Source organism: Palaemon carinicauda, chromosome 2, assembly GCF_036898095.1.
Source record: "Palaemon carinicauda isolate YSFRI2023 chromosome 2, ASM3689809v2, whole genome shotgun sequence".
Taxonomy (NCBI): domain Eukaryota; kingdom Metazoa; phylum Arthropoda; class Malacostraca; order Decapoda; family Palaemonidae; genus Palaemon; species Palaemon carinicauda.
In genome coordinates this window covers 47,925,266-47,935,265 of record NC_090726.1, presented here as the reverse complement: position 1 = coordinate 47,935,265, position 10,000 = coordinate 47,925,266, and the positions used below count along the sequence as shown (strand labels likewise).

At 34.8% G+C, this 10,000-nt stretch overlaps 1 protein-coding gene across 1 annotated transcript in view; it reads right to left on the bottom strand.

The window, feature by feature from the left end:
- Nucleotides 1-4,186: 4,186 nt before the first annotated feature.
- LOC137616431 (urea transporter 1-like) overlaps nucleotides 4,187-10,000 on the bottom strand; it is an 11,251-nt gene continuing 5,437 nt past the window's right edge. Inside the window, exons 4-5 of the mRNA XM_068346181.1 lie at nucleotides 7,866-8,041; nucleotides 4,187-4,360 (exon numbers count right to left, since the gene is read on the bottom strand). Of these exons, the coding sequence (XP_068202282.1) occupies nucleotides 4,187-4,360; nucleotides 7,866-8,041 (350 nt within the window). The remainder of the gene's footprint in view (nucleotides 4,361-7,865; nucleotides 8,042-10,000) is intronic.

Below are 10,000 nucleotides of genomic sequence, written 5' to 3'. Positions count from 1 at the left end.
ATTATTATTATTATTATTATTATTATTATTATTATTATTATTATTAGAGCTACAACTCAGGTTGTAAAAGCAGAATGTTACAAGCCCAAGGCCCTAACAGGAAAAGCAGGCCAATAAGGAAAGAAAATATGTGAACAGTAAATATGATATAATGTTTTTATGTTGACCAGGCTGACATGAGTCTTTGTATAGTTTATATATGACATATCTGTTTTTGACGTTAATAGTTTATATAGGACATATCTTTTTTGACGCTGTTACTGTTTTTAGAATGATTTACTGTTAATTTATTCTCATCATTTGTGTATTTCCTCATTTCCTTTCCTCACTGGGCTATTTTTCCCTATTGGAGCCCTTGGGATTATAGCATCTTGCTTTTCCAACTAGGGTTGTAGTTTGGCTAGTAATGATAATAATAATACATTTCAGATTTTATATTGATAATAAATTTGTGTTATTGTATAATGCTTCTTCTTAAGAAACAGTATTTTCCACTTAATCCATTTTATGTGACACTTGACTTCATTGGATTGTTTATGCATAGTAAACCAATATGTCATAAAAAAATCCTAAAATTCTTCTTCTCCCAAAGGGTTAACTACTGCACTTTAATTGTTCAGTGGTTACTCTCCTCTTGGTAAGGGTAGAAGAGACTCTTTAGCTATGGTAAGCAGCTCTTCTAGGAGGACACTCCAAAATCAAACCATTGTTCTCTAATCTTGGGTAGTGCCATAGCCTCTGTACCATGGTCTTCCAATATCTTGGGTTCTATTTAGTTTCTCTTCCTCTTGTTTTGTTAAAGTTTTTATAGTTTATATAGGAAATATTTATTTCAATGTTTTTACTGTTCTTAAAATATTTTATTTTTCCTTGTTTCCTTTCCTCACTGGGCTATTTTTCCTGTTGGGGCCCCTGGGCTTATAGCATTCTGCTTTTCCAACTAGGGCTGTAGCTTAGCATTTAATAATGATAATAATAATATTCAATTTTAACATGCAATGCCCCCCTTTGTGTACTAGGAAACATAATGGTTCTCCCTAGAGTACTTATATGCTTTCGTTTTCTCTTATGTAACGCTTTCTCGTTGAAAGAAAATGGAATTTCAAAGTAAACTTTCTTAAATTGTTCCTCCGCCCTATAGATCTTGATACATTTTTTGTTGTTTTGCCAGGAATATAGAAAAGAAAGGAATGAAGTAATTGAGCTACAACCACCATACGACGAAGACCTAAAGAATATAGTAGGATTATATTTGTTTAGTGAAACAAATATAGAAAAGAAAAAAAGTATTAAACCTGATGTGGAAGAAAAGACATAACAGTACAAGAAGATAAACTTTGGAGGCGCCGTTGTAAAGGCTATGCCTCACCCCAGAACCTTAACCTGTCTGTTATTATATACAGCTTGAGTTATCTGTTTAAATACAGTAATAGAATTCAAGATATAATGAAGGTTTCATTATTGAAAGATAGATCAGTGAGAATTATAGCCATTACTTTCCCGTCTGATTAGTGTTTACTGAAATGTAAATTTTAAGACGGTATATTTTATGATTAGGAAAAAAAAGGACACATAAGGTTATTTTACAAGGATTAAAAACGCTCTCATGATGATAAATGTCTGTGGGAACTAAATGGTAATTGCTTGGACCTCGTATACACTGACTCCCCTGGCGTTATAACTAGTAAGATTGGTTCTCCAGTCGGGACATCTGATCATGCCTCGATTTCATTAGTAGTGAAGACTCAGCAGCCTGTCCCTGATATATCATACTCTTGTAAAATTTATATGAAATCCCAAGCAGACTGGAATGGGATTTTGCATGATCTTTTGTCCTTGAATTGGTCACAATTATTTAGTAAAGTAGATCCTGTTGTCCCTGTGAATGAGAATCTAGTCAACATAATTGATAGGCGTATCCCTTCTCGTGTGCTAAGGTACCGAGTGAAGGACAAACCGTGATTCAATGATGATTGTAGACGTGCATGTTTGGAGAAACAGGAGGCCTATCATCTTTGGAAGGGTAACAGATCAGATTTGACCTGGAACAACTATACTCAGCTTCGAGCTTTTGCTCAGAGAGTTTATGCCTCAACTGAAAAGGAGTACAATTTAACCATAAAAGAAACACTTTCTGGTACAACTCAGGAACATAAATGGTGGTCTACCCTTAAATCTGCACTCTTTGGTGTAGATGCAACAGTTCCTCCTTTACTTAAACCAGATAGCTCAGTCACTCACTGTCCAAAGGAAAAGGCAACCCTTTTTGCTGATGTTTTTGACAGTAAACAGAGTAATGAAAAACTTGAACTTCCTCATTCCTGTTTTCCTGAGGCTAAACTAACTAGTTTAGCTTTTGGATATCGTGAGATTAAAGCTCTGTTGATGGACCTTGATGCTTATGGAGGTGTAGACCCAAATGGTATTTTTCCTTTGTTTTTTTTATAAAGACAGCAGATTTCTTAGCTCCAAAGTTATATGTTATTTTGCGCAAGTTAGCAAGAAGAGGAGCTTTTAGCACTTGTTGGAGAATTGGTAATGTTACCCCTCTATGTAAATGTGTATGTGGTAGGTCGAGTCCCACTGATTACCGCCCAATTTCCATAACTCCCATATTATCTAAAGTTTTTGAACGTCTTCTGGCAGAATGTCTTAATAGGTTTGTTGAAGGTAATCATCTATTCCCTAGTTTGCAATTTGGTTTTCATAAAGGCCTTGGAGCATGTGATGCCCTTCTTACAATCTCCAATGCTGTACAGAAATCCGTTGATTGTGGTCAGGAAGTTAGTATGATTGGCCTTGATTTTAGTGCTGCCTTTGACCGTGTTAATCATGAGGCACTTGTTTTCAAACTCAAACAGTTGGGAGTGGGTGGGTCGTTTATTATTGATTTTTTAATTAATAGATCTCAAAGAGTTGTTGTTGATGGGCACCATAGTGAGTATAGGAATGTGATATCCGGTGTTCTACAGGGTAGTGTTCTGGGCCCATTACTTTTCATACTATATCCACAGGACATTTGGTTTGGCCTAGAAAACAAGCTTGTTGCATATGCAGATGATGCTGCTCTCTTTGCATCAATTCCATCCCCTGAATGTAGATCTGGGGTTGGTGAATCCCTTAATAGAGATTTAGCTAAAATTAGTGCTTGGTGCAAATTATGGGGTATGAAGTTGAATCCTAGCAAAACTCAAGGTATGATTGTAAATAGGTCAAGGACGGTGGCTCCTCAACATCCGCATCTCAGTATTGATAATGTTTCTTTAAATGTTTCTCAAATTTAATTTTGATAAACACATTAGGTCTGTGTCTTCTTCAATTGCACAAAAAATTGGCTTATTAAGAAAGTCTTACAAGATTTTCGGTGATCGATCTATTCTGAAGAAGTGTTTTTATTCTTTCATTCTACCTTGTTTCGAGTATTGTTCTCCTTTCTGGTGTTCAGCTACTGATTCTCATCTTAATTTGTTGGACAGAAACTTACGGTTTATTAAATTTCTTATTTCTGATCTAGATATTAATCTCTGGCACCGACGTTCAATTAGTTCATTATGCATGTTGCATAAGATTTTTCATAACTCTGACCATCCTTTACATTCAGATCTCCCTGGACGATTTTGTCCTGTTCGTAATACTAGGCAGGCAGTTGATTCAAATAGCCAGGCCCTCTCCATCATGAGGCTCAATATTACACAGTATTCCAGAAGTTTTATTCCAGGTTGACATGAGTCTTTTTATAGTTTATATATGACATAACTGTTTTTGACGTTGTTAATAGTTTATATAGGACATATCTCTTTTGACGCTGTTACTGGTTTTAGAATGATATATTGTTAATTTATTCTCATCATTTATTTATTTCCTTATTTCCTTAAGTCATGGCTATTTTTCTCTATTGGAGCCCTTGGGCTTATAGCATCTTCTTTTCCATCTAAGGTTGTAGCTTGGCTAGTAATGATGATAATAATAATATCAGTTTTCAGTTTCGCTTTTTTTTCCTTTATGCTCCAGTTAAAGCTTTCATTTTAGTGGTGCTTGAAATTATACTGCCCTAAAATGTGCTTAATTTCGTTTATTCTTGCTTCGAGATAAATCTGTCTGTTGGAACTAAATGGGACATTTACATTTTATTAGTTTTTTATCAGTTTGCAGTTTCACTTGGGAAGATAGAACAATTTTTTTTTATTTATGCTCCAGTTAAATCTTCAACGGCATTGCCTGGTCGGAATAATCTCCTGTGCATTTCGGGGAACGTTATGTACACAAGGTCAACTCTCTTTAGCAGACCTCCTCGGATCCTTGCATGGAGGAGGATCAAAGTGGCGAGGACGTGAGGGGTTGTTAGTACTGGAATCAAAGCCTAAAGAAAAAAGAAAAAAATACATTTATTAAGAAGCCTAAAGGAAAAAGAAAAAAATTAATTTATTAAGAAGTCTAAAGAAAAAAGAAAAAAATACATTTATTAAGAGGCCTAAAGAAAAAAGAAAAAATTGCATTTATTAATTCTCATTCTTAAACTGAATTTGTAAGTTTGTCTGTTGCATATATATGATTGTGAAATTAATATTCCGTTAGAATTTATTAAGACTAGGATTTTTGTTGAAATGATGGGGTATCACATTTTCTGAAATGTGAATATACTGTATATATATATATATATATATATATATATATATATATATATGTATATATATATATCACATTTTCTGAAATGTGAATATATATATATACATATATATATATACTGTGTATATATATATATATATATATATATATATATATATATATATATATATATATATATATATATATATATATATATATATATATATATATAAAGAAATCATCTTTCTTAAATGGAATTTGTAAGGCTATTTATACCATGTGTATGATTGTGAAATTAAGATTCCGAAAGAATTCATTAAGAATAACATATTTGTTGAAATCATGGGCTATCATATTTTCTAAAAGGTGAAAATAATATAAATAAGGAATTTGTAAGGTTGTTTATACAATGTGCTAGATTGTAAAATTATATAACCTTAAGAATGCATGAAAGAGCTTTGTTGAAGTGATTGGCTATAACATTTTCTAAATTATGAAAGTATATTTCCTGAATGGAATATGTTGAAATGCCAGAAGTGTTATAATCAATCTAGATATTAATCTTTAGCACCGTCGTTCAATTAGTTCATTATGCATGTTGCACAAGATTTTTCATAACTCTGACCATCCTTTACATTCAGATCTCCCTGGACAATTCTATCCTGTTCGTAATACTAGGCAGGCAGTTCATTCTAATAGCCAGGCCTTCTCCATCATGAGGCTCAATACTACACACTATTTTAGAAGTTTTGTTCCAGCTGTTACCAAGTTGTGGAATGCTCTTCCTAATCGGGTAGTTGAATCAGTAGAACTTCAAAAGTTCAAAGTGGGAGCAAATGTTTTTATGTTGACCAGGCTGACATGAGTCTTTTTATAGTTTATATATGACATATCTGATTTTGACATTGTTTATAGTTTATATATGACATATCTGTTTTTGACGTTGTTAATAGTGTATATAGGACATATCTGTTTTGACGTTGTTACTGTTTATAGAATGATTTATTGTTAATTTATTCTCATCATTTATTTATTTCCTTATTTCCTTTCCTCACTGGGCTATTTTTCTCCGTTGGAGCCCTTGGGCTTATAGCGTCTTGCTTTTCCAACTAGGGTTGTAGCTTGGGTAGTAATAATAATAATAATAATAATAACCTCCCCCATGGTGCATTTTGATATAAATTTATTTACCTACCTCCCCCCCCCCTCCAGGTGCATTCTGATATGAATTCATTTACTTACCCTCCCATGTGCACTTAATAAATTCACTTACTTACCTACCTTCCGAGGAACATTTTGATATGAAATAATTTACTTTCCTACCCCGAGGTGCATTTTTTACTTGTTTACTTGTTTTGGGTTTAAATCCAACCCTCCACTGAAGTCGAGTGAACTACTACTCGGGCGGGTCCATATCAATCATCCAGCGAAACATTTTATATAAAATCATTTACTTACCTACCCTTTCTGGTGTGCTTTTATGTAAATTCGTTTGCCTACCTACACCAAGTGCATTCAGATATAAATTCATTTACTTACCTACCTTCCCTGGTACATTTTGATATAAAATCATTTACTTAACTACCCTCTTAGATGTATTATTATTATTATTATTATTATTATTATTATTATTATTACTAGCCAAGCTACAACCCTAGTTGGAAAAGCTAGATGCTATAAGCCCAAGGGCTCCAACAGGGAAAAATAGCCCAGTGAGGAAAGGAAATAAGGAAATAAATAAATGATGAGAATAAATTAACAATATATCATTCTAAAAACCGTAACAACGTCAAAACAGATATGTCCTATATAAACTATTAACAACGTCAAAACAGATATGCCCTATATAAACTATTAACAACGTCAAAAACAGATATGTCCTATATAAACTATTAACAACTTCAAAACAGATATGTCCTTATAAACTATTAAAAACTTCAAAACAGATATGTCCTTATAAACTATTAACAACGTCAAAACAGATATGTCCTATATAAACAATTAACAACGTCAAAACAGATATGTCCTATATAAACTATTAACAACGTCAACAAAAAACAGATATGTCATATATAAACAATAAAAAGACTCATGTCAGCCTGGTCAACATAAAAACATTCGCTCCAACTTTGAACTTTTGAAGTTCTACAGATTCAACTACCCGATTAGGAAGATCATTCCACAACTTAGTAATAGCTGGAATAAAACCTCTAGAATACTGTGTAGGATTGAGGCTTATGATGGAGAAGACCTAGCTATGTAAAATAATTTGCCTACCTACCCCTGGTGTACTTTTATGTAAATTAATTTGCCTACCTACCCCAGGTGTACTTTTATATAAATTAATTTGCCTACCTACCCCAGGTGTACTTATATGTAAATTAATTTGCCTACCTACCCCTGGTGTACTTTTATGTAAATTAATTTGCCCACCTACCCCTGGTGTACTTTTATGTAAATTAATTTGTCTACCTACCCCCAGGTGTACTTTTATGTAAATTAATTTGACTACCTACCCCAGGTGTACTTTTATGTAAATTCATTTGCCTACCTACCCCAGGTGTACTTTTATGTAAATTAATTTGACTACCTACCCCAGGTGTACTTTTATGTAAATTCATTTGCCTACCTACCCCAGGTGTACTTTTATGTAAATTCATTTGCCTACCTACCCCAGGTGTACTTTTATGTAAATTAATTTGACTACCTACCCCAGGTGTACTTTTATGTAAATTCATTTGCCTACCTACCCCAGGTGTACTTTTATGTAAATTCATTTGCCTACCTACCCCAGGTGTACTTTTATGTAAATTAATTTGACTACCTACCCCAGGTGTACTTTTATGTAAATTAATTTGACTACCTACCCCAGGTGTACTTTTATGTAAATTCATTTGACTACCTACCCCAGGTGTACTTTTATGTAAATTCATTTGCCTACCTACCCCAGGTGTACTTTTATGTAAATTAATTTGCCTACCTACCCCAGGTGTACTTTTATGTAAATTAATTTGACTACCTACCCCAGGTGTACTTTTATGTAAATTAATTTGACTACCTACCCCAGGTGTACTTTTATGTAAATTCATTTGCCTACCTACCCCAGGTGTACTTTTATGTAAATTCATTTGCCTACCTACCCCAGGTGTACTTTTATGTAAATTAATTTGACTACCTACCCCAGGTGCATTCTGATATAAATTCGTTTACTTACGCACCCTCCCAAGTGCAATTTTATTTAAATTCATTTACCGACCTACCTGACTCAAGGAATGATAGAGCAAGGCTGAAAATGCCGCTCCCGCAATTGCTGTGATGCTTGAATACGAGTTGAAGACGAAGAAGAATCCTCCGAGAGATAAAGAGGTGAGGAAGCTGTGCCAACCATACTGTCCTAAATAAACACTGTGGTATGGGACGTCTGATACCAAGAGTCCTGGGTAAAGAAAAGAATTGATTTGTTATATGTAATGCAAAGTCATTCTTCAATAAGTGTTTGTGGTCGTTTACACTGTTGAAAAACTGCAATTTCAATCGGAAATTCTCCGTCAAAAATCTACTGTTCTCAGCCGTGTTTCAGTAAAATACGGGCGACCGTAATTTTACCATTACTTTGTTATTATCTTTTAGGGGTTGGTGACCATAATATTGCCCCTTTACGACAATATATCCGTTTTTAAAACTAAAAACCCTAGAATAAATGTTGCCAGGCATTTACCGTTTTTTAATGCAAATTTTTAACAGTGTAGGTACACTGAAACTCTTGAGAGACTTTCAAATTCAACCTGTCCTTTTAGTTTACCAAATTTTGGCTCCTTTTGGAGTTCTCATTCCAGATTGCTATCCTCCTACGGGCTGTCCAGGACAAGAGCCCGTGTCATGCTACAAGGCATGGCAATCTTCACCAACCAACCAACCAACAAAAAAACATTAGCAGTAACATTTATAATTTCAATTTTATCTTAATTATGTGGCCTAGAGGCATGGGAGTGAGAGTATTGACAGAAAAAAAAACATTAGCAGTAACATTTATAATTTCAATTTTAACTTAATTATGTGGCCTAGAGGCATGGGAGTGAGAGTATTGACAGAAAAAAAACATTAGCAGTAACATTTATAATTTCAATTTTAACTTAATTATGTGGCCTAGAGGCATGGGAGTGAGAGTATTGACAGAAAAAAAAACATTAGCAGTAACATTTATAACTTCAATTTTAACTTAATTATGTGGCCTAGAGGCATGGGAGTGAGAGTATTGACAGAAAAAAAAAACATTAGCAGTAACATTTATAATTTCAATTTTAACTTAATTATGTGGCGTAGAGGCATGGGCTTGTGAATATTGAAACTGAATTTTAAAGTTGAATGTCTCTAGGGTTAAGATAAAGAATGAGACAAAGAATTTGAAGGATGATCTGGAGAGAAGAGGTTTGGTGGAAGAAGATACTTTTTAAGCCCTGTCCACACGATGCGAGCATGCCCGACAAGCAAACAGTGATACCAGGCCACAATAGTTAGTGAAAATGAGGGTTGATGACGTCAGAAGCGGGAAAAATAAATGCAGGGATCTGGCAATACTGTATGATGCCAGATCCCTGTCTGTGGATTTCCTGCTTCTGACGTCATTAACCCTCAATCTTACCAACTATTGTGGTCTGGTATCACTGTTTGCCCGTCGGGCATGCTCGATCTAGTGGACAGGGCTTTAGAAGGTATTGAAGGGGCGCAATTGATAACTGACCCCTTAATGTAGAGAGAACAGTGGGAAAGAAGATTTTACTATCAACTGCATAAGTCTGATTTTGGATAATCATATTTGGCTGAGAATAACAGTGTAAGCTTTCTATTTAATGTCAACTTATCTGTGGTCCCTTTGAACGTTGTACTAATCATCTTACACTCGTCGACACTGGCAAATTTCCAGTATTACCTCCCAATCATTGTTTTTCTCTAAAGTCTGACTGTACACATATCTATTAGTTTAGTTTATGTTTGGGCACCCGCCACCCGTTGAGATGCTACCGCTAGAGAGTTATGGGGTCCTTTGCCTGGCCAGACAGTACTTCATTGGATCCTTCTCTCTGGTTACGGTTCACTTTTCCTTTGCCTACACATACACCGAATAGTCGGGCCTATTCTTACCACATTCTCCTCTGTCCTCATACACCTGACAACACTGAGATTACCAAACAATTCTTCTTCACACAAGGGCTTAACTACTGCACTGTAATTATTCAGTGGCCACTTTCCTCTTGGTAAGGGTAGAAGAGACTCTTAAGCTATGGTAAGCAGCTTTTCTAGAAGGACACTCCAAAATCAAATCATTGTTCTCTAGTTTTGGGTAGTGCCATTGCTTCTGTACCGTGGTCTTCCACTGTCTTGGGTTAGAATTCTC